Here is a 27,151-nt window from a genome sequence, read left to right on the forward strand (position 1 = left end):
GTAATGTTGTTAGAGGTAATGGATTGTTTATATTTGGATCATAGAATAAGTTCTAGTCGAATGTACTGGAAACCATATCCTTAATAAAGATTATTACAGGTAAAAATACAATACGTGCACAAAATTTTACGATTTGGGAAGTTATGGTGTGAAATAAAAATTGGCAACAAAAAATCCTCATCATCATATCAACCTTTAACTGTCCACTGCTGAAAATAATCTTTTTCCTAGGGGGCGTGTTGCCAGTAGTTGCCACGCTTGGCAGGCGGATTGACAATCGCTGCCCATCTTTCGCTCTCCCTTGGTCGGTTTTTACAACACCCACGGGAAAGGAAGGGGTGTCCTACCTATGCCGAGATCACACAGCGAGTGGTATAAGTACACACCACACATCGAAAAATATTCAATGTTTAATGTTACCAACTTTTTACAATTTGGTATATGTAGGAAATGTTACATTGTAGATGCTACTCCAACTTTCGTTGAAACCAAATTCGGAAATAGACTGATTGTAATTGGTAATCATAAGTTCAAGCGGCGGAGCATTTACAAGATGAAAACGTGGTGGGTATGTAGCAAAGTCCATCATGGCTGCCGGGCCACCGTAATTACCATAGAAAATACTATCGTAAAATTGGGGAAAGTACACAATCACTAAAATGACCAAATTAGTGATACTAATTTAGTTTTTAAAACGATGTAGGAAAAAAATGTCAAACTTATAAGAAATCAGTAATATGGATAATTTATGGTGAGGTTTAAGAGGAATGAAAAGTCAAACAAAAGTCCTATTAGTATATGGTGAAATTTTCTGGGGATTTCCTTCCCTTATGTAAGACTTGGTTGTGAGTTTTAAATAATTTATATCATGCATAAGATGTTGTGTACAATTTAATTTTACTATGAGTATTTACTTAATTTCTTTTATTTAATACTTGGTTCCTTTAAATCGTGGTTGCTTAAAGAGGAATTCTTCCCGAAGATTACACGGGGAGTTTTTTTTTTTTATAAGCAAAATATCACACAGGTGCTCTTGATTCCTATCATTGTTGTTATGAACTGAATATAAAATAATTGTTTTGTAAATTAAAATACAAATTGTTTCTGTTATTATTAAAATGAATTTTATTATATTGCATTTTATTTGCTAATTTCATTCTCTAAGTTAATTGTAAATATCTGATTAATATAAGTATTTTTACAATTATTAAATCTCATTTAATGATTGTATTAGTTTATTTATAGATTTAATACACTGCCTTATAATTCATATGTAATTAAACATTTTTCATTTACAGTTTCGGCTTCATTAGCGTCAATCGCCGAGCCGCTGAAATACGAAGTGACAAGGTTCGGGAATCCAGTTATCTCGTGGGGTAAACATCGTTTCGTTAAAAAGTTGACAAGAAACCATAAGACATGGTGGGAGTGTACCTCGAGGAAGAGTAAACTGTGCCGATGCATGGCGGTCACTGTTGATGACCGTCTCCAGAAACTCATTGGTTGGCACAACCATTAAACGTGATTGCAAAGTATATATGAGTATATATCACAAAACTGGCATGGTGTGTATTGTTTGTAAAAACTATATTAAATTTAAACCACACACCGTTCTCAAGAATGGAGAAACATATAGCGTACCATGGGTGTCATAGTATATACTGTGACGTCTACAGAGCTGTTCATATCTAGAAGCGACGGTTACTCATTTCCATATAGTCACCGTCAGTTTATTTACAACGAATCATAATAAATATAAGCCTATGATTTTAATATTTTAATTTATGTTCAGGAATGCTTTTACAGTGTATTTAAAGTCGAACGATACAGTAAAATTCTAATTAAACTGCCATAGTTTTAAAATTTGATGGTAATTTTTGTAAAATAATTCTAAATTGTTAATATTCGTAATTGTTTTCTGACAGATAATACAGACGTTGCCAGATTTCAGTACGAATGAACGTTTTTAAAGGGTTCTGTATAAGATACGAGAACGAATTTTTTCTTTAAATACTTAATTAAGACATTTTTCATTACTTAATCACAGTTTACATAGACTTCAACGGTATTTGCTTCAACGTATTTAAAAGCTAAATAGAGTTTAAAATTTAATTAAAAATAAGTTGGAAATGTTATTTCCTGCTTTATCATCTTCATCATGGTCAGTGAAACAGTTAAATGGTTAATACCTACAACTCCACTCCACAATTCAATTAGTTGACTATATATATGGTCTTCTTGTATGTTTCAATGTACAGACATACTTCGCATCTATAGATATATAGTTTTAGATTAATATACGTATCGCAAAGAATATGGTACTGTTTGCATTAGTGTAGGAGGGTAATAGTCACGGTTAACAAAGATGTCGCCTATGTATAACGAAAGTAAAATCTTATAGTTAAGAAGGGGTATAAAGCTAAATTAATAATGGTAAGTTTAAACTTTATGCTAGTCACTTAAGTTTAAATAGCTACGAAAATTAGAGGATATATAAATTTTGATTATCTGTGATAGTATTAATGAAAAATATAGTAAATATATTAATATTTTAGTAATAAAAAATATAATTATTTTTGCTATAGAAAAAAATCATTGTTATCATTAGAATTTTCATTATGTTCTTTGTAAATAATTTGTAATCAATCAGTAAAAGTAGAAGTTGAAATTAAACAAGTATAAAAGCTTCTAAAATATATAATTAATTATGACTATAAAGGTTCCCAATAAGACAGCGATAGATTAATTAAAAAAAAATGAGTTCACAATTTTATGAGGTACTGAAATAACGCTTTTAATGTTTTTTTTATATACTTCTACTTAAATGGGTTAAGGTAACCCAGAAAAAAAAACAAAGTGGGGGAGTTCTCTTACTTCTTTCTCTCTCGTGCTTCTCCAAATCTACTTTTCTTTCGTTGTTCAATTTTATTTGCAAACAATTTGGATTTTTAATTTTAAACTTTTGCGTTGTTTACTCACTTGTTTAAATATACTATTGGGATTTATACTATTGGACCATGTCGTGTCCTGTCGTGACCACGACGTGGAGAAATCCGCGTCGAAACGACGGCAATAAAGAGGCAGGTATGTAGGTACTATTTACCTGCAAAAATTAACCATCGCGCTAAGTCCCGATAGTGTATTTAAATTTAGATTTTATTCTCGCGTTGTACTTTTATTCGAATCTTAATTAATCGTATTAACTATCTTATGTGTGGACATTTTTAAATAGGTATTTTTTTATTCCCAATTCATATAGGCGACGGTTACCAATTACCATCAGGTGCTCCCTCAGCTTATTTGTCATTTCAAGATGCATGAAAAAAATTGGGACATGCTGGGAATTTTAAAATTATACTGGCTTTATGCTCCTTCTTAAATGACGATGAAACCATTGACATTAGAAATCACGCTATGTTGTTTTCCTAGGCAATGTTATAAGAAATTAAATGACTATCTCGCGCTGTGAGTATTGGCGTGTATGTGTAAAGTTGGCAGACAGTTAGACTTGTTAGAAGGTAGTAATATAATATTTTCTATAAATTAGTGTTACAAATACCTGATGTCAATATACATATATAGCGGGTAATTAACGAACTCAATGTATTTTGCCGTTTTCGAAAATTGTTGTAACTTCATCCGAAAGTCGAAACAGAGGGCGTTTGGCGCTTGTGTCACAGCGTCTCGCCTCGTACAAAACCAACCTTCGTGTTGAAGTCGAAATAATTGTCGAAAACGACAAAATGACATGAATTCGTTAATTTTCCGTTATACATGTCTATAGGCGACGGTTACCACTTTCCATCAGGTGGGCCGTCAGCTTGTTTGCCATTCTAAGTTGTATAAAAAAACAAATGTATATTGACATCGCATAAAAAATGAACATAAGTTATAAAAATAATGTTACTAGTACCTACCTATCTAAGTGTTATACCAAAACTATCTAATAGTAATCATAGAACTGACTAATTGTCCCCTTGACAGTCATACCTGTCCCGTAAGTAATTTTTTAACATTTTGCCTAGACTCCATGGTTTAGGTTATCAATTTACCCTATTAGAACTATTACAATATTATTTTCTTTCGAATTAAGAAATTAGCGGAAAAGAAAAAGCAAAATGATAGTTAAAATATGTTTACAAGATGTTTGATTTTTTTTTTATTAATAAGGGGTTAGTATGTTAAACATTTTATACTGCTATTAAGTTGATAAGCTTACATCTTTATACATAAAAAAGTCAAATTTCTTATTACCTATTTTAGTTATTGAACTATTTTGTCTTTTTTTGGAATAAATTCTTAATTTAAAAGAAAGTGACACAAACACTTCCGTAGTTAAAATAGGTTTGTAGGAGATTTTTTTAATGGGTGATAATGGAATGGTAACCTCGCCTGCGCTATCGGTATACGCTGGCAAGGCACCAGTGAGCGATGATGGAAGGACAGTTAGGCTATCGTGACGAATTCCACTAGAAATAACCACGATGGTTTCCAGATGGAAATCGACCTGATAGGGTGTATTGCTGGCAATGGATCAGTTAGACCCCATACTAACAATCCCTTTCTCCCCTGTAGGAGATATTTGTTTCTATGAATAAGGGGTAATAATCATAAGGGGTATGAATAAGTGAAAAATAATTTTTATATTTTAATCATGTACTATGGGGAAAACTTTAGTGTTGTAAATACTATTACTGAGATTTCATATAAGAATAAATATTATGTTGGTATTACTTACGCGGTATTTTAAGTTGGGTTGAACGATATTTTAAATTGGTACTGGTTTATCATATTATGATTTTATGCCATGTGAATCGAATTGAAGTGACTCTGCAAAGACAATTTTGACTTTAATTTGCATAGACTTTAGTGTTACATTACAATATTAAATACTGGATGAAATATTGGTTATTTTAAGTGAAAATTACTCATATACTAGTGGATCTAAATATTTTTTCCAAAGAAACATTTGTTAAAACGACAATTTTGAGCTTCTCATACTCAGTGTTTACACTAAGAATAGGTAATATCAGTACCGCTCTGTTATCTATATATTGGGTTTCGCTGAACATTGATATTGGAAAAAAGGTCATCATCCATTTTAATATCGCCATACCAAGTGGAATATATTGGGTAACAGATATTTAATATATTCGGTTTTTAGTTATAATATATAGATATTGCTATATATTGTCTCTGGTTGACACGGTGTGTGCTGTCAAGTCAGTATGCGTAGCTTTTTTTTTTTTAAATTAATTCTATGTTTCTTTTGGAAAAATATTAAAGTTCACTGATGGTAATACTTTGTTAAAAGGATGCTATTGATTTTGATTTTACTCTGTATATATATATTATATATATATAATTATAATAAGAGTATATAGTTATTCGTATTTAAGACCTTATTAACATGTTTTTATTACTTATTAAAATATTACTATATTAGTACATAAACAATATATAGTAATACATATATCGCAGACTAGTTTTGCCTAATAAAACACTACAATATAACATTAAATGTAAGTCTATATTCCTTAGACGTAGCCGCACAATATGCAGTGCAAAGATTCTTTAAAGAATGCGTTTTTATAAGAAAACATATTGTATATTCCGAAATAAGTCGATTAGTTTTACAATGGTCATGTATACAACCTATGAAAGTTTTAGTAATAAAGTTAATGTTTAGTTGAATATGGCGTTTCAATTGTTTTTTGTTTTTCCTTTTTTTTATGTAATTTTATTTTAATAATAATTATAGATTACTATTGAGAAAAATTAATCTGGTTAGTTGATTAGAACTATTTTGTTTAATTCCGCTATCATTAGTATTTTTTTTTTATTAGCTAAATAATACTAAGTTGACTAAAAAATGTATTAGTTAATTTTTTTTTTTTGTAAATGGTGTGTCTGCTGATTTTATAATAATAGTAACTTGTTATAGTTCCTTAATATAGCATGCAGTTACTTTGCTAGATTATAAGCGAGTTATGGATAAAACATTCCGTACCATGAAAAATTTAATTTAATCGTAATGATTATTGTATAATAAATTTTTGATAATTTTAATATTTGTTAGGAGTCTAAAAGCTTTATTATGGTTGTTTAAGTAAAAAAATATCTAGAACTAGATATCTAACCTGGTATTAATGTTTGCAGAGCCGAAGTTCGGATTGTCGCAACGTGGGAATCTAGTGGTGCAAATTGGTGAATGGCGATTCAATAAACATGCCTGCTGGGGCTCCAAGGTGCGTTGGACTTGCATCAAGAAGAAGAATGGATGCACAGCAGCCATCACTACAATCGACAATGTCATTGTGAAGACTCTCGGAAAGCATAATCATTAAATGTCATCGTGGTATCGCTATGGGGAAATTATTTATTATATATTTATTTTACACTTTACTGCATCAATTAAAAAGAAAAATAACAAATAGAGTAAATATTAATGAGAAGTGATACAAAGGAATGACACTGTCATAATTATAGGATCATATTTATATTTTTTTAATGGATGATAATGAAAAATCCATCGTGATGAATACATCAGAGGGAGACTTTGTATAAAAGTCATTTGCTTGGGCACCTCTGTCTCATTCGTGTTTCTACCGTGAAGCAGTTTGTGTTTCGGTTTGAAGGGTGAGATATTGCAGCAAATTTACTAGAAATATAGAATATAGAATATACAAAGGAATGGCCACGCGTGGGGGTATCATGGGCGAAACAGTATACTCTGATGTCTATGGTACTGCTCATGTCTATAGGCGACGGTTACCACTTTCCATCGGGTGGGCCGTTAGCTTGTTTTCGACTTTAAGTTGCATAAAAAAAATACTTGGAATTCAGTACGATGGCTTCCTGGGGAAACCACGTGGAGGTCGACTTAATAAGTTATATTGCTAACAATGGGACTGGCAGTCTACATACTAACAATTCCTTCCTGCCTGATCGTATTCATATTGTGTCTTTCTAAGTTGATTATAAATTCCATTCTTATTTCTGCTGTAAAGCAACCGTGTCTTTATGACTGTGTTTCAGTTTGAAGAGTGGAATGTTGCAGTAAAATTAAAGGGCATGAAGGTATAACATCTTTGTCTTTAGGACTGACATACATGAGGGGTATCGTGGGTATCACAGTCTATGATGTCTATGGCGCCATGTGTGTAGGTAGGGTTACCCCTTAATATTTGGTGGGGCATTAGCTTCTTTGTAATTACAATTTGCAAAAAAATTATATCACTCGTTTGTTTTTAAAATGTAATAATTATTGATATTAAAAGCGTATCATTAGCGTAATAAATTAATCTAAATATGATTCCATGAATATGACAGAATGTAACTAGCAATATATCTAACAACTAGAATTTGGAGTTAGTACGTATGGGTGACATTCTTGTCATTACATTTTTGTATCACATGAACTTGTGTCACCCGTGCATGCTACCGCTTACACATGACAAATATTTAGTGAAACTGTACGTAATATTTTAATGAGAAAATGAAATTAAATATTGTAAGTGTTTGTTGAATATAGACGTGCATTTATCATTAAATAAACTAAAAATAGGTTTAATAAGAATGGTGAAATTGTAATGGTGATAAATGTCACTCGTGCATGCGCACGTAATTTTAATTAAAAATCGTTTTGAATGGCATAGAGATGCATTTATCATTAAAATAAAATAAATAATTATAAATAGTTTCGTTAGTTATTAAATGGTTTTCCAATTGTTGTGAGTAGTTAAGTGTGTTTTGTCTAAGCTAGGCTTAGAATTAGTTATCGTGCCTACAAACTCGTTTCTGCATTTTAAAGCCAATGCAAATGGTTCCTTAACCAAAGTCACTTTGAAGTGATTTTCATTCAAAATGAATGAATAAATGTAATTTATATTCTTTATTTTATAACATTACAGTAGTACTTTAAGACTGTTGTATTCTATTTTGGCCAGTGTATTTGAATTGTGTTCACCAACTCTAAAACTATCGTGAATATAAAAAAAATTATGAAAAAAAAATCGGGACACAAATTGATAAAATCAATCGATCTTTATCCTTAACCTAAATAAAGTATATTTTTGTACTATAATTTCTCATTTAAGGGGTGAAAGTATATTTTTGTACTATAATTTCTTATTTACAATTTCTTATTTCTTTCTCTAAACTCATCAAAAAGTAGTGTATGCTGCCAATAAATTATTCACTGGTGATAAATCTTAACTGGTTATTTGATTAGAATTATTTTGTTAAATTCCGCTACCATTAGTATGTGTGGCACTGTTGTTTCACAGTTTGGATGCTGATTGGTTAACACGATCAATGATCTAATAATTTGTTTGAAGATGCCTCGACGTCATGTTAGTGGTGAAACACGTGTCGCAAAATGTGCGTGTACAAAATGCTAGTCGGAGACTGATGACTCAAAGATTAGATTTTTAGAAGATTAGCGGTATTAAACGAAATAATTTTAAACAAATAACCAGTGATATGGACTTCCGCAAGATAACATCTACTTCAGTGAAATAGTAAATCTTAAAATTGCTGAGATAATGGCTGATATGATTATTATTTTTGTATCGATGTAAATTTTTTTTTTTTTATTATATATGAAATAAATGAGTTTTTCATACACTCCATTGTTGTTGAGGTATTTAGTCAGCTTATTGCTGCTTTGAAATATTTCAATTTACATTCTGTTATCATTTATTTTATATTATACATTAGGTACTGATATAAAATATAATTAATATGACTCTTAGTTCTCCACTAGTGGATTTTTTTTGTATTTTATTTGTTTTATTTGTACCTTAAGTATGTTATGAAAACTAAATATCTGATAAAGCATAATAATAACAAAATATAAGATAATGTTATTATTTATTAATATTAACTGTTTGGATTTAAATGTATTTTAGCTTTTAGGTATAAACTGGTTTCTACTAGGTCGTAGATCAATTATTAGATTCTACTAATTAGAAGTCCTTAAGTATTGATGCCTTTACTCCCTCTAGTGACGCTATATGGTTTATAAAAATGTGTATTTTGTTTACTTATTATTAGTGACTTTTATTAAATGTTTTAGGTTTAAATAATATTAGAATAATTATTATATTCGTATGTTCTAGATTTTAAATAAGTACGTAGATAAGTTTATGGTACAAACTTATTAAGATGTAATCGTCAATGAGTAATAAGTATTCTATGATATATGAATAAATAGTCTATGATGTCTCTTCCCTTGAAATAAATTATTAAAATTAAATGTTTAATTATTTTATGAACCGGTAACAGATTAATTGGTCATTCAATTTAATTGTTATAGTTTTTTTTTTGGTTTGTTTCTTGTTTTATAAGTACCTAATAATATTTTGTTTAAAAAAAGTTATAAAGATTGTGCTATGTGATAGAATGTGTTTTATATATTTTTTTATATTAATTAGATTCTATTTTGTCTATATTACGTGAAGTCTTTGCCTATCTATTTTGGCCATTATTTTTCAAACGAAAGGGTTTATTCTCATACTGAAATCATAGTAGTCGAGAATGACGGTCTATTTAATAAAAATAACAGATCAATACGATTTATATTTGTATGTGTGTATACTTGGATAATAATTAACAATTGTAGGAAACGATAAACATAGTATTGTTTATTAAATTCCAATTGTTCGCTTATATATAAATAATTAAGACAGTAAAGGCTTCGCAAGCATAATCTTTTTAACAGAAAATAAAAAAAATACTTAGAGTTATTTGGTAAATCTGTTTCAAACTCATATGCTTTGTACATACAGAGCCTAGTACCCAAAATCCTGGTCAGTAGCTAACAAAAGCGTTTCCTTTCAGATCTAAATCCAGTGTTTGCTCAGTCACAACGCGGCAATCCTGTCATCATGATCGGTCAATATAGATTCAATCGTGTTAACAAGTACGGCAGCCGAACGAGATGGGTATGCGTGAAGGCGAAGGCAGGATGTCGGGCGTCTCTCCACACCATGGACAACGCGATCGTAAGGGTCTGGGGTTTCCATGACCCCATGGCACATACAAGTGCTAATCGATTTTAATTAAAGTATTAATGATTTAGATACATCATATTATGCGAATCGTGCGGAACACCGGACGACTCTGAAATATTGTAGGCGATTGCAGTGCGTCCGATTTGTATCCGAGAATTCTCTTTGCAATTTAATAGTTTTCTCTTATCGGATCAACTAGTTTTATTACTTCGATTCCAAGCCATATTCTTGATCTCCCTATACGACATGAAAATGGCTGGTTTTAAATACCGTATTAAAAATTTATAGCTGATTTTAGATGTTTCTTACAAAGCCCGTCTGATCCTAGGAATCTATTGTTATCCAAGATATGATGTGTATCTTGTTAAATTTAAAGTTTCGTGTTTTGTGAAACGTTGGCAATTAAGAAGCAGGTATTATATAAAGAAGCAGATATATAAGTACTATTTATCTGCAAATTTTTTCATCGCGTAAATTCTCGATTTATTCTCCTCAAATGAACGAAATTTAGAGAGAAACTGGACAGAAGTCAGCTAACGAAATACACAACAGTTACGCAGCACATCTGTTTTACTTGCTTTTCTACCACCAAACAGCTGTGCTTTCAAGGCTGTTTTATTTTAAAACGCAAGATATATGAGGCAGTGAAATTACAAGCTATGGGTATAATACTTTAGTCTTCAGGAGAGTTTTGTTGTACTTCTGAGGAGTACAACAAAGGTCATAGTGTATTTAATGATGCCCATGGTGCAGTTCATGTTATAGGTAACAATTATGATTTTCCATCACGTGGGCTGGCAGCTCGTTTGCTATTCGAAGTTGCATAAAAAAAGGAAGCAACAGAATTGTACATTAATAGTCAATTGATTGTACTAAACCTTTAAGACTCTTGACTAAGTGCCGACTACAAGACATCTTGGGTCAGATTCGGATTGGAAGCAATCTGGAAGTGATCATAACATTGTAGTTACTTAAATTTTTTAAATCCATTCCGAATTTGACATATTTTGACTTCGTAAAATTGAACTCTGATTCAGTACATAATCTACATACATACATCTAATACAAAATCAGTTCAATCCAAAATAGTCTTATGGCTATGATTACTATGGAGGGAATTTTCTCGAAATCGTGTCGGACGCAGTGTAAGCGCTTTTACGCGGTTATTGTTTAGTGTTAAGTTTTTTAGATTTGATATAGTTCGCTCCGTGATCTAGCAATGTGGGGCTTAGGTATCACATCGTATCTGTGTCTGTATATTAAGAGGCCGATCTGATGAGAGAGGCAAAATTACGATTTCCTGTCAAGTTCACTAGCTATTTATTATTGTTATCTATGGATAAATAATAAACTAACATTCAATCGTTATGGAGATGGCCTCTAAGTATAAATTGAATGCGTAACTGTGTATTATGGACATGGTTTTGGTTGGGATTTAGATTGGAAAACAAATGGCATAGTTTCTGGCAGTAGTAATATTTTCTCTTCTCATTGATTACTCGAATACTAAACAAGAATAAAGCTATGCTATATCCTTATCTAGTAATAAATAATGATGTCATAAGTTTTAGTCCTGCTTGATGGTACGTACTTTACTGTAATACTAGTTACGTCTGTAACAATATTTTCGCGCGTGATTAGACGTTTGACCCAGATACTCTTCAATTTATGATTTCACTGCCTATCCTAAAAGGAACCGGGCGTGATGATAAAAATATATAAATAATGTTAAGGTTTCACAACGTATTTTTATACCACTTTTTTATATAAAGGTGGCAACCAGGCATATGGCTCGTTTAACACTAGTTAACATATCGACTATAATTTGAAATTTTCTAAACATACTTGGTTCTGAACGCTTTAGGCTGTATTCCTAAAATATCGTTACCTGTTTTCGTAAATTATAGAGAATGTATACTATAAAAATTTGTGATCAGACATTGAAATATATTTTACCTAGAAATGTTAAATACTCGTATCTAATACATACTAGAAATATATAGAAGCAAAATATCATACCATTGGCTAAGTTCTCGAAATAGAAAACTGGACAATGATTACTGCGGTCGGATTGTGCAAGTTGCTAACTATTTACGTTTGAAACTCAAAGAATGAATGCATTTGCATAGCTGTGTGGCTGTGTTTGAAGGGTGGGATATGGCAGTGAATTTACAGGGTACAGAGGAATAACACTTGAGTTCTCAGGAATGGCAACGCATGGGTGGATATCATGGGTGATGGTTACGACTTTCCATTAGGTGGGCTGTCAGGTTGTTTGCCATTCTAAGTTGCATAAAAAAATTGACAATGTCAGTTACTAACCAAATACGGTTTGCAACATTTGTGAAGTGGTACATTCATTATCATGCAATTATCAGATTAAATTTGTTTCAAACGAGATTTTAAGATTGATAATAACTGAGTCATAACAACATAAGTCAACCGCGGATGGCACAATCCGGATTAGTTATATATTTTGATCCAATATAGAAAGAAAAATTCTAAATTGGCCCGACCGAGCATCGAACCGGGCACTTCATTTATGTAAAGCAACGGGCCTACCGCTGTTTTAGGGGTTGTAACCCTATACAAGATTTAGGTATTTTATTATTGAATTTATTGGATTATGCATTATACTATTATATATTTTTTTTTTATTTTAATTATATATACGATTTTTACAGACCAATAAATTTTGAACAATTAGTATAGTTATGTAGACTTTCTGATGTATAGTAAAACGCGGCTTTGACATGGTGTTCCGCTAATAAATAAAAATATGAATTATTTTGTTATACCGAGATAGATATGCAGAAATTATAAGGTCGTACGCCTCTAAACCTTCACATCATGACAAAACGGTGCTTTTCCCATAGACACTGCTTGTTGCAAGAGTTATCTATTGAGGCTTGTGTTTGTGGGCGTTATTTTAATGAAATTTTAAACTATGACAAAATAATGATCTATCGACCTTTTGCATCTATCCAAATTAATTGTCCAGCCTGATTTGATTTAATGGATTCTTACATTTTTCCAACCTATTCAATTCTTGTACGATGGTATTGCTATTGGCTAGTAAAGAATAAACTACAAACATTTCTTGTAATTCTTTTTATCTATAATAAGTTTACTACTGTAATCTTTTGGAGGAAGCGTTAAAGAGTATCTATCTATCTACAATGCCTTCAACTAATTTAAAAGGTTATTAATATTTGATATTTTTCAATCGATTTCTAAGAAAGAAGGAGGTTATTAATTTGGTTATATATTTTTTATGTTTGTTATCTCAGAACTTCAGGATTTTTTTTTTATATGATAAAGATATATTTTCAAATTGGTCTCATGGCAATTTTAGCAAAATCAGTTCAATAGTTTAGTTTTTAAATTAAACTAATTGGTTTTACCACACTTGTAGTCGGTGTATTTAATGAAAAATAAAATCAAATTGTTCAGTAGAAAGGTTACTCTCGTTTCGGGATTGTCCTTTTTTTATGTTAAATCTTAAATAACTTTCAGAAAAGTACGAATGTAAATGATTATAATGATAGAGAAATACCTAAAATGACATGGATGGACTGTGCGAGAGATGATATGTTCTCAAATGGAGTGAGTGAATCATAAAATGATTGCAAATAGAGATGAATGAAAGGGAAATTATATTGACCTCAAATAATTAGGACAAGGACAGGACTCTTTCTGATGATGATGCACCTTATATAACTTCATAACTAATATTTTCATTTTCTTTGTGTCAGTTTTCATGCCGTTCAAAACAATTTTGAAAAATGAACACGCGTTAATCGTAGCTAGTGTTCTATATTTACTCGTATTTCAATTACTTCTGAATCCTGATGAACTTATTTACAAAGAGAAAAATTTACTAAGATTAACAAGAGTGTTCCTTGAGACATGAAATAAATAATTTGATACTTAAATTTTTTAATACTTTTCAACGAGAGAATAAATTGGAGTAATACAGAAAAAATTCACTTATGATTGAATCTGGGTTTAGTTACCAGGCTGGATGTTTAGTTTGGATAGACGGAACAGGTTGAACTATCTTATATTTATTGATTGTAAGGTGGGTAGTGATAAGTGTTACAACATAGTTTTAAGTTAACTGTAGTAACTAACTTGATCAATTTATAAACAATAAAATTAAAAGCACTTAAAATGATACTAACTTAATATTGTAGTTAGGTATGGTGGTGGATAAAATCTTAAGCTGCTTCATTCAGTATTTCATCAAGTGTAATGTTTCGAATCACAATATTTTATTACTTACATCATAGTTTACATATATATCTATAATTATGATTTTTCATTGTTGTTTTATTTACCCTTAATCAATGATGACACCATTAGCTATTAATAATTGTCTAATTCGCACTGTTTTGCGTCCATCGTTATATTTGTGAGTAATTCACAAAACAAAATGACTCATAGTTAATTTATGAAGGTTAATAAAATGCAAATTAATATGTTAAAATTAAGAGACACCTGTAATTTTCTTGGATGTCTTTAAAATATGTAAATGACAGGTGTCAATAGGTGGTCGTCCTATCAATTATATCATTTAAATATCGGAAAAGTTAAAGAAAAAATCCTCTAATAATTAAATAGATCCTGCTGTCTTTGAAGGTGAAGTCATGACTTCAAACATTCCGGGACCAGCATGTATGAAGTAGACGAGTTTTGCAAGTAGATGAAACGGGATTTGGAAATTTTGTGTAAGTTAGTAAAGTCTTCAATCAATATATAAAAGGTAATGGTAGGTATATTGAACGAGAGTTTTATGTTGGCGGTTTTCGAAATATTGAATATAATAACTGTCTCGAGTTATACTGTATTGTAATTATTTATGTTTTACCAGAGAGAAACTTTGTACGGAAGTCGTCTGCTGAAGAAATTTTGTTTGCATAACTGTGTTTTGGTTTGAAGGGTTTTTTACTTTTTGTCATCCTTGATCTATTATATCTATTATCTATTATACCCTTGATCTGGCATAGGAATATGGCAATGACATTACAGGATACAGAGGTATAACACATTAGTCCTCAGAATGGTAATGTATGTAGGTAATGGTAATATATTCGACACAGCATACTTTGTTATGTCCATGGTACTGTTCATGTCAATAGGCGATGGTTAACTTTTCATCAATTCAGCTTGTTTTTCATTCTAAGTTGCATAAAAAAATGTCCCCTTCGTTCACTTTTTAAATTCAGGGATGCCTGATTAGTCTGGCATTTAATATTGAATGTAATTGGTATTTTCTATGTTGTTATTTTTATGTACTATTCGGTATTATTTCAGTACATCAATACAAGACTGACAGAGGCACTGTGATGCTCATGTCTGGAGGATATCGCTTCTCCAGGGAGAAACGGGTATCAAAAGAAAGCACGAAAGTCAGATGGCAGTGTTCTACCAGATCCCGAACCAAGTGTCGGGCCTTTATAACGACTGTATACGGGGAGGTAGTGAAGGCATTTATGGATCATAACCATGATTATTAGTATTACTATCATACTATGTAGCCATGTGGTCCCGATATAGAATAGACCATCTCTTCCTCTCCCTTAGGTGTTGTAAGAGTCGACTAAGGGAGGGCGAGGGATGGGCAATAGCGTCCCTTTTAAAACATCTCTAAAGCCTAACTGCGGTTGCCAACCCTGCCAAGCGTGGCAACTACTGGTAAAACCCCCCCAAAAGGGGGAGGCAGTGGACAGTTAAAGGCTGATATGATGATCATACTATGGAACATAGTCTGGATATGGATTATTAGTATTACTATGCACTTATCTAATCTTAAACAGATTTCATTTTCTGAAGTGCCTGAAGAGTAGAGATTTCCGTGACGAGCAGACTGTTATGGTAGCTGCGTGGTTTCAAGACTTTTATGATGTTTATGAAAGTTTATAAGTACTTTTGATAATTTGTTTGGACTGACTGGCGTTTTTGTTTATATTTAGCTACAAAGTGTAACACCTGGACAACTTAGCCGCTTTGAAGGTTGATCAAATTGTTTACAAATATATAATATATGTATTTTAAATATTAATAGGTGTAGTACTTCAGCTGCCCGCTAACGACATGCTTTCTAACTGTATTGGCTTGACTGGAAGAGATCTCTGTCAGAAATAAGTACACTCTTGCTCACAATATTTATAAATGTTTTGACAATATAATTTACAAGTGAATAAAATAGTTGTTTTATTTTATTCACTTGTAAATTACATTTTATTTTATATATATAAAATAGAATAACTATTTTACTAGTAGTTGCCACGCGTGTTAGGCAGGTTGGCAACCGCAGTTAATCTTTGGTTATAAGATGTTTTAAGAGGGACGCTGCTACCCTCCTTATAACCATTAAGTTCGCTGAATCGCCTCTTACGGCACCTATATAAAAGGAAGGGGTGGCCCATTCTATGCCGGAACCATACGGCTAATGGGGACCATTTATAAATGGCGAAACCCATCCGTGTTTCTACCGTGAAGCATGTTTGCATGGCTGTGTTTCGGTTTGAAGGGTGGGATATGGCGTGAATTTAAAGGAGTAACACCTGAGTCCTCAAATGGCAAATGGGGGGTATCATGCGCGAAACGGTACACTCTGTTATGTCCATGGTACTGCTCATGTCTATAGGCGACGGTTACCACTTTCTATCAGGTGGGCCGTCAGCTTGTTTGCCATTCTATGTTGTATAAAAAAATGCATATCATAAAGAATATCAATATGATGATACGAGTAAGTACATAGATACTTACACATACATACGTACAGTAAGTTCATATTTTATGAGAATATACATAGATACATTTTCATAACTTATCTATCTGTATAGATTTTGTTTATACTATACATACATAAGTTTATGCATAGGTACATGTGTGTAGTAAACATATTTTTTATAAAATATTGAATATATGTATTATGATGTTAAATTGTAGTTTATTTTAGTCACATCAAAACTCCAATAAAATAATAATTCTGTAAGTGGTATGTGTCTATCTATCCTATTTAGGAGCTGCGCTCTTGTCGTTGGAGCTCTTGTCACTCACTCATTACGATTTTCAGCGAGTCTTCACCTCTTGATACGACACGACACCAACTCCTTCCTTGATCTGCCTGATGTAACTATGTCTCGGTCTCCCTCTTCCCTTCTTTCCTTCTATCTTACCTTCTATTATAATGTTCATAAGTTCGTCATGTCGTATCAAGTGTCCCAAAATTTTTCCCCTTCTATGAATAGGTATGTGTAATAAGTTTAAAATTCCTTTCAGTAAAACATGTTCTATCTGTCATTTATTTTTAAAGAGTATAACACAAAATAAAATAATAATTACTATGGCACATGCACGAAACACAAAATTGTTACTTGTTTTATATATATATATATATATATATATATATATATATATATATATATATATATATATATATATATGAGGATGTAAAGGTATATAGTTAGCCCATCGTGAGGAATTCAACGATAAATTAGTCATGACAGTTTCCAAGGGGAACCACGTGGAGGTCGACCTGATAGGGTATATTGAAACCTAACCTCCCCATTACTAACAATACCTTCCTTCCTGTCGTCGTTATTTATGTGCTGTAAGTAATGATAATAAATTATACGTATATCTATCTATCTATATAAAAACAAATATAAAAAGGGGTGAAATGTGTTGCTGGTGTACTAGCGTCGGTAATAAAAAATACGATATGAATTGAATTTGTTTTATTTCAGTTTGTATGATTCAGACATCTAGGGGTGCAACAGTATTAGAAGCTGGTGGTTTTAAGTTCTATAAGGAAAAGGTAGTGGGTCCGAAGACCAGGTGGCAGTGTGGTTTCAAAATGCGGGCCAAATGCAAAGCCTTCATTACCACGGTGGACGGTATCATTGCGAAGTTTAATAATGAACATAGTCATTTCTAAGGTTAATATCGGGCTGCTTTAGTAATTCAGTCGGGTAGCGAGCGGTTTTTTTGCGCAAACCTGCGCAATCGGTTTATAAGTGAAGGTGAAGGCAAATCAATTAGCTTATCGTGATGATGATGATAATGCACAAGGAATTATTCACGGTTTTCTGACGGGACCCCGAGAACATTGTCTTAAGTGGTTATTTTTTTGCAACACAGAGCAAACGAGCATGCGGCTCACCTGATGGTAAGTGACGAGCGCTGCCCATGATCACTAACACCAACGGTATTGCAGGCATGCTGCCGGCCTTTTAAAAAGGAATAGGCTCTTTTCTTTAAGCTTATAATGTCGTATCGGTTCGGAAATACTACTGTTGGAATTTGATTCCAAAGAATGGTTGAAAGTGCCTTGAAAAACGGATGACGGAGAAACGCCACTCGTCCAGATGGTTGGGATGAAACTTTAGTTTATGACCGGTTGCACGGTGGTGAAAATTAGCAGCAGGTATCAAATGGATATAGAGTTAGTATTACTGATAGAACCGTTGGTAGACATTAGTAACAATGACCTATCCCCGAATGGAGAGTCATCATTACTATCGTCCTTTCAGCCGTTATTTGTCCTCTACGGAACATAGGGCTCTCCCATAGACTGTCATAAGGAACGGGAGCGTTTTTTGTAGAAGTTTACCATTGGGATGATTTTGCCTATAGTTGCCACGCTTGGCAGACTGATTAGCAACCACAATTTGGCTTTTGGTGATGTTTTAAGAGGGACGCTGCTACCTATTTCTCGATCATTAAGTTCCCTTAGCCGCCTTTTATGACACCCACGGGAAAGGAAGGAGTGGTCCATTCTATGCAAGTGCTACATGATACAAAATTTGGAATGGAAAGTGATGACGAGTATACCTTAATATACCTAAACCTTAGTATGAAATCTATACAGAAGTGAGGAACAATGATGGATGGAACCATTTAATGGAAAAAAGTGAATAAATTAATAAATCAGTTCAGATTAAATAAAAATAATATTCAAAAACTTTTTCAAAGTAAAAAAAAAAATGACTAAAATGCTCTTGTTTGAACATGTTTGTTCTCACAGAACTATAATTTTAGAACTCGAATTACTAAAGCAGTCTGAATTAGGCTTAAGGGTTTTGTGCTCAAGGTAAGTAAAGTACCAAGTATGTACGTATGATTATGGCAAGTATATGCACATGTATATTATGCACATATATATTTTTGTATATTTAAATTGTCCTGTATTAGTTATCGATATAAGAATGTTTGTTCACAGATTTATATAGATAATAATTAAAATTATTGTTATTATTATTTGACACTGTAGAATTAAATATGTTATTTTTATATTTTTATTATAATATTTTATAACAAAAAAATAAAAGTGAAAATGTATATACAATAAATAATAATACATGTATTCTAATAATATTATTGTTTTTAGCAGTTTATATAAGTTGATTCAAATTGCATACATCGATAGGTACATATGCCTGTATTTAAATACATAATAATATAATTGGTATGTTTGTATGATGAATCATAATATGAAAATTAATGAATTATTAGTTTTACATATAGATGCCCTTGGCATTTATTTTTTCTGTCTACATTGCACAGAATTTGGCGTAAAGATAATATATAATTATGCTGTTGTTACCTGGGCTTCATTGGCCTTTGAAGATTTTATAATAAAAATTGTTAATAAATTATAATATTTAAACTATTTATGATGTTATTTGAAATATTACATTTTGACAAATTGGGGATTGCTTTTAATTCTATTTATTTTGTAATAAGAAACAGTCTTAGGATTGTTCTGTACTATTTTGTTAATACTAAAGATAGTATTTTTATTTCTACTTAGCTTATAATAATTTATTTATTTCCCTTTTATTGATCTTTTATTCTTTTTTGTTTCATTAACTTCCCGTTATAAATGTACACTCCTCGCAAAAATTAAGGGAACATAAAATTTTTTGAAATTTTTGGGTGATTTTCAACAGGCTGTATTTCAGTGAAAAATAATCGTACAGGAAATTTAAAAAAAGGGTTTTGAAGCTTGAAAACTCTAGTTTTCAGAAAATTTTTTTGAGCTCCGGTTTCCATGCAATTCTTAAACAAAGCTGAAAATAATTTTTTCTAAATTTTCTAGGTTTTGTTTTTCACTCTATGGGCATGGAAAAATTTTTTCGAGCTACTCCATTGTATAGGTCTCTTAGTGTGTTTATTTAGCTTCAAAAATCGCTTTGGATGGCTCAATTACGACCATTTGTCTCCGAGATATCGAACTTTGAATGCAAAAGCATCCTTTTCCATTCAACTGCTAATATCTCTGGAACTACTGGTCGCACAGCAAGCGGGCGCCGAGTTTCTTTATCTGCATAAAATTTCCAATTAAGCACAGTCAAGAGTTAGTGAAGAAAAAAATTTTTTCCACCTCTAACATTGAATTGAAAAAAGTGGAAAAAAGTGACTTTTTCTCCTTTTTTGGTTACTTGGCTGTATCTTCGCTAATATGGGCGGGAAAGCTAAGGTTTGAGGAAAATTTTACAGTCTATTGTTCCTTAAAGAACCCCCCAAATCCCTGGAGCGATCGGTTCAACGGTTTTTCCCGGACCAATTGATTGAAATTTTGGAAAAAATAAGGGAACAAGGTTTTTGTCCCTTAAACTCACCCTAATCCATTCAAAAATCAATAATTTCATTTGTTTTTCACTTTTTACTCAATTTTTTGTTTTTTAAAAATTCATTATCAAAAAAAAAATCGAAAAAAATCAAGAAAATTTTATGCAGATAAAGAAACTCGGCGCCCGCTTGCTGTGCGACCAGTAGTTCCAGAGATATTAGCAGTTGAATGGAAAAGGATGCTTTTGCATTCAAAGTTCGATATCTCGGAGACAAATAGTCGTAATTGAGCCATCCAAAGCGATTTTTGAAGCTGAATAAACACGCTAAGAGACCTATACAATGGAGTAGCTCGAAAAAATTTTTCCATGCCCATAGAGTGAAAAACAAAACCTAGAAAATTTTGAAAAAAAAAAATATTTTCAGCTTTGTTTAAGAATTGCATGGAAACCGGAGCTCAAAAAATTTTTTCACCAAAAAATCTGAAAACTAGAGTTTTCAAGCTTCAAAACCCTTTTTTTTAAATTTCCTGTACGATTATTTTTCACTGAAATACAGCCTGTTGAAAATCACCCAAAAATTTCAATAATTTTTATGTTCCCTTAATTTTTGCGAGGAGTGTATATAAACATACTACTGGTCTAAAAAAATGTACCATAAGGGTAAGCCAGCGACTACATCGGTTGACTGCCCGAGCTCATGTACAAATAAGTTAGCCAATTCTTACGTAATTTCTCGAGATGTGTTTCCTTCATCCTACAACCTCGGACCCTTCAAACGTAGTGTGAAAAAGCATTTAGTGAGTCGGAATAGTTAGGTTAACTGTTGAGAGTAAAATTATTCTCTTTTGATTGGTCGTATTCATGGACCATATTGTCTCAGTGTTGACTCAGGAAGGTGTGGACATGTCTTTTTATAATAAAAAAATCTTTTTCTTTGTGTGCGTTTGTATGTGTGGTAACGTCACTTTGACAACTTAATAACGTAGCTAACATTTCTGTAGTTTGTTACTGGCGTCGTCAGTAATTTAAAACATTTCAGCTTTTTTATATCAGGTTATACTACCAATGTAAAGTAACGTAAAAACTTGTTACTTGTTGATAATTGTATCATTTAAATTTCTGTATTATTTTGCAGTAAACATTATCACTAATACCAAAAGAGGTACTCAGATGCTAATCGCGGATGGCTACCGTTTCTCGAAAGTTTACGGCGACGGACTCAAGATCAGGTGGCAGTGTTCTAAGAGGAGCCGAACTAAATGTACCGCATATCAAGTCACCATCGACGACGAAATTATTCGAGGCAATAACTGTCATAATCATCCACCGTAAATCATCACTTTCTGTGACTTACCGTATTTGAATTCTGGGTTCACACAAAGGTAGCGAACAAGCATACTTTCCATCTCATCAGATCCATCGTATACCGTATACCATCGTATGCGGTCACTGTAGCCTATGGACGCCTCATCAGCTTCCTATCCTTATCCTAATTATTATTTGGGGTCGGCATAATATGTTTTTTATCCATATTACAAAAAGATTTGGCTTATAGTTTTACGACCGGTCGTCAACCTGTCGTCAACCCTCTTTGGGAACTATTACCAGTCTATAGACGCCTATTTACGTGTATTTATTTAAATATATAATTGTATTCTATTATTAACTCACGATATCCCATTGCTGGGCAAAAGTCTTTCCCATGTTCTTCCAAAACTTCCTATTAACGTCACCTCAAAACAATCTCCTTTAAATGCGGATTGGTCGTCACGCATTCGTTTTCTGGGCAGGCTCCTGCGACGAATGACCTATTAATTTGACATTGTAATCTCTTGTACTCTTCTAATTGTTTCATTTTGACGACTTTGGGTTAAATGGCGGTTAAACCAGCCTGAACTAGTTCCACTACATTAACCCAGATCCCCAGCATTATAGCGCGGCTAAGGATGCCAGGTGGTTTCAGCCGGTAGGAGTCCGGCAGTACCCATACATCTCTCCCGGGGCGTATGGGTCTGCATGATGCATTTTCCCACGTAAAAGAAAGTTCCACTACACAAGAGGAAAATGAATCTATTAGTTGATACGAGATAGGTTAGTGCTCGTATGAGAAAAAATATTTGTAGCGAAGGTAGTGATGATAAGTACCTGTGTAGAATCTAAATATGAAATTAAAAATTTGTATTTAGTATGTGTAAGAATTTTTTGTGTAAATAATATCTAATATATATTATATCTAATCTGTATGTAATGATAGCAATAAAAGCATTGATGATGTTGATTGTTGGCTTTTCGTAATGAGTAAAAAGTCAACTATCCAATAAATTTATTTTAGCTATTGAAGTGCTATGTTATTTCCTTTACATTAAAGTCTCAATTTGATAGATTTTAGTTTTTTTGACTAAAGAAGTTTTTCTGTAATTATGTTTTTATATTATACAAGACTACAAGGCAGAACTGAAAACGGAACCCATTAGGTGTATTAAAAAACTAAAATGCAAGTATACTAATTGGGGAAATAATTAAAGAATAGAAAAAAAAATATTTGGTCGATCTATCTTTGATGAAGCATTGTGTTGCAATCCCTCTCCTTAATTAACAAAGAGTTGAAATAACAGTCGAAAACAAAAACATAGTAAGTTAATTAAATTCTCTGAGTCCTCAGGAGCAACAACGAAGGGGGTATCATGAGCGAAACAGTGCACTGTTATGACTATGGAACTGCTCATGTCTATAGGTAACGGTTACCATTTTTCATCAGGTGGGCCGACAGCTTGTTTGCCATTCTAAATTGCATAAAAAAATCCCGTCAATTAATTATATTAGAATTAATATACTGTTAAGTAATAATAATAATATTCTTACGTTATGGGTAAATGAAATCTACCTTAATGTTATCTGATGCGTTGTAGATAAAACCTGATATATGTATCTCCGATTCGCAGTGAGGGTGATTCAGAATAGCCGTGGTAATCAGATGTTAGTTATAGACGGTTACCGTTTCTCAAAGTCCTATGTCGTCGGCGACAAAATAAGATGGCAGTGTTCAAGGAGGAGACGTATTAAATGCACCGCCTATCTGATCACCACTATTGACGGGGTCGTCATCAGGAGTAATCTCGATCATACAGACAATTGTTAAAGGCAGAGTTACACTCATCGAACGAATACTAGTCCCAGCTTTATTCCTTTAATTGATGTTAATGAAGACGTTTTAAAAACATCCTTATAATATCTTGACATATATACATAGGTAAATAAAGACATAGAATATTAAAATCCAGTAGCCTAAAATTTATATATTAGGCTGCTAGTTAAAATACGAGTAGTAATAAACTATTATTACTTATTCTCTTGGAGAGCAAAGTAATATATGTCTTCTATGTTCAATGTTCTAAGTGGATAGATAAAATGGACACTTTCCGAATTAATCATTAATTGTCCGACTCGATACTTAATAAAATACTTGTAAGTAATGTACGATATTTTATGGTATTTAAATGTGAAATGTGATGTCTAATTATTTATCTTCCTTCTTTCTACAATTTCACTATTTATATTGTTATTTATTCTGTGTCACTAATATTAAATATTTATGGATATTATAACATTTTCGTATTTCTTCTATGTTATAACGTTGACGTTAGGTAGAATAGTAGCAGATAGCAGTTTTGTTATTCTACGTTACGACAAAAAAAATCTATATAAAAAAATCTATTTTATTGCTATTCGTTAATCTTGCTAAAACGATCGAAAAAAAATTAAAAATAGGTAATTTTGTATATGGGAATCGCTCTTTGGGTTACTTTTTATAGATGGCGTTATTGGCGATACGAAGTTTACCGGGTCATCTAATTTATAAAATAGTTTTAATAATAATGTATAAAAAATTTTTGGCGTACGATTTTCGATTTAGTTTTTTGTTCTCTAAATGTTTATATGGCCTGTCCATTTTGCAGTGTTTACCGTATCTACGGTATCTTCATCTGAAGGTTGTTAATTTTTGTTAGTTGCTTTTGTAATTGTCGACGTACACATTGTTCTTGACTATGGGCTATTTTTTTCTTAAAGAACCGCGTAAAGCTGATGTGAGTGGTCATTACCAAAACATATCATTGTAGGGATTCAGTACGATAATATCAATCACATACATTATATATTTCCTTTAATAGTTTATTTCTCAGTTAATAATTGGACTTTACTGATTGTAATTTTTCTTAAACGTTTTAGAACTACAATAAATCATATGCGTTTTTATCTACAGTGCAGGAGATACGGACGATCAGAGGCACTCAAATGCTGGCCGCGGACGGTTATCGATTTTCGAAGGTTTACACTATCGGACAGAAAACTAGATGGCAGTGTTCAACGAGGAGTCGCACAAAATGTACCGCTTACCTTATCACGATCAACCGTCATATCGTCAGGAGTAGACATGATCATAATCATACAAATTAATATCTATAGCTGGCAAGAAATGGTCTTCTAGTAATTAACTTTCACAAATAATTATCTATAATAATGATATAAATTCCAAGAGCAGCATAAAGTACGTTGAATGTAAAATTGTTTATTCTAAAAATAATATTATTTTCCATATAAGAATTATTCTACTTCTTTTACTATTAATATATTGAACGGAGATATACAAATAGATCTGTAAGGTACATTGTATTGTCTTTTATATAGATGAGAATGTAGATATGCATGCATTACATCTATTTAGGGCATGTGATGATGCTTCTTATCTTGGTGTAACTGAAAGTTGACGTATCTGTCAAGAAGAATTTTAATCCTGATCATAATAATTATAGTGATAGCATCTGCCATTAGTGATCGATAAGTGATAGTAAGATATAAGGTGAATAACATGATAAACTAGGTATATATTTTAACTAGTTAAACTCATAGCTGTTGTTCTTTTTCCAATAGTTAATTTTAAACTTTCGCGTTGTTGACACATATTTTGTATAAATTAAGTCCGGATAGTGTAATTAAAGTAGTTATTTTTGCAGTCTGATTATAATATTATATTCTTCTGTATTCTGTTGGTTGTTTCCTTATATCTTTGCATTTCATACAGCTCACTTGTCCTTTCTTTTTTCTTTTAATCAATCCACGATGATTTTTGAAACTTATAGCATTGTAATAAATAACTGTAAAGAAGTATAAAAAATAAAATATTTTAATTTACTCCTTTTTTAATCTTGAAACAATTGGTGTTTAATTAAAATTTTCTTTTTTTATTTGTTTTATAATTTTTTTGAGTTTTTTAGCATAGTATTTCCAGAGAAAAATAGAAATAGATAAATTTCAATGAATTTTGAACATCCATCCAGAGGAATGAAAATGTGAGTATTATTTGTGTATGGGTTTAGATTTTGTATAAGTTAACAATTTGGCGAAAAGATGTGACGGCAATCTTCCACTAAGACGGTGAACTATAAACTTCTGTCACCACACTCAATTGAGTGATTTGTAAGCCCGCGAGCTTTATCTTAGACAACACCATCCCTTTCCATCAAATGAGATAGCGATCAATCGCGAGTCTCTTAAATAGTAAAAAAAAACATCAGTAATTTGGAGCACAACCATTTATATCATAGAAAAATGATAAGCGATTGGAAAGGAAAACATATACTGTGGTCTATAGCGGACATCTTTAAAAGCTAATTAGTATTCTAGAAGTTTTTAAAAGTACCTTTAACAGTAAATGAAATAATGAAATTATGACTGAAAATATGTGGTGATTATTATACCTCTATACTCTTTTCTTATTAATTCGGAATTGAATCCTTTGGATTACCTTCTATAACTTCTAGAGTAGATGAAGGTACTCATGATTGTGACAAATTGCGTACACGAGGTGTCTTCATAACGTTCTAATAATTAAAGCTTTAAACGATTCCAGCAATATTTGGGAAGACGCGGAGAGGCAACCCTGTTATACAATTGGGTCCTTACCGTTATAATCGGGTCAGTGGTGCAAAAGGGCCTAAGATTCGGTGGACGTGTATTAAAAATCCGGCTGGTTGCCGTGCAGCGCTCACTACACTTGAAGATGTCATAATTAAAACACACAACGAGCATACCCATTCGTAATTCAAAAGTGTAGTTAAAAAAGTTAGCTCATGGATTTATCTACGATTTTATATTTCTCTAAGTATTTGGCCATATTGTATTTCTCATAATTTTTCTTTGGTGATATTGTCGTTGTAATGCATGATAAATATTTTTTAATTAATGATTTCTACTTTGCCTAAGGACAATTTCCTTTTATTTTATAAAAATATGTATATGGTACTATTCAGACTGACCGTGTACGTATTATTTGATAGACTGCTCAAGTCTCTAGAAAGTGTGTATGTACAGTAGAGACAAGTTTAATTGAGACCTATAAAATCAAAGACAGCTAAATCTAAGCCTGTTAAATGTTCAGGAAACTACAAAAACTAATATTTTGTCAAAGATATGGAACGATATTCTGTATTTTAAATCAGATTTGAATTTTAATTAATAGAATACATACATACATATCTGTCACGCCTGTCT

The 27,151-nt window shown here is 32.0% G+C and overlaps 1 protein-coding gene across 34 annotated transcripts in view; it reads left to right on the top strand.

The window, feature by feature from the left end:
• LOC113518763 (modifier of mdg4) overlaps positions 1-27,151 on the top strand; it is a 362,824-nt gene that overhangs the window by 89,155 nt on the left and 246,518 nt on the right. The window contains exon 5 of one of the 34 annotated variants that reach the window (XM_052892523.1): positions 24,864-25,072. The exons of 30 other annotated variants lie outside the window; for them this stretch is intronic. In XM_052892523.1, coding sequence (XP_052748483.1) covers positions 24,864-25,057 — 194 coding nt within the window. In that variant the 3' untranslated portion in view covers positions 25,058-25,072. Of the gene's footprint in view, positions 1-1,298; positions 5,695-6,159; positions 9,260-9,843; positions 14,339-24,863; positions 25,073-27,151 lie in introns of those variants that run through there. 3 more of the 34 variants (XM_052892509.1, XM_052892532.1, XM_052892508.1) reach the window with 3 other exon arrangements.

Source organism: Galleria mellonella, unplaced genomic scaffold, assembly GCF_026898425.1.
Source record: "Galleria mellonella isolate WM207_F2 unplaced genomic scaffold, CSIRO_AGI_GalMel_v1 utg159, whole genome shotgun sequence".
Classification (NCBI taxonomy): domain Eukaryota; kingdom Metazoa; phylum Arthropoda; class Insecta; order Lepidoptera; family Pyralidae; genus Galleria; species Galleria mellonella.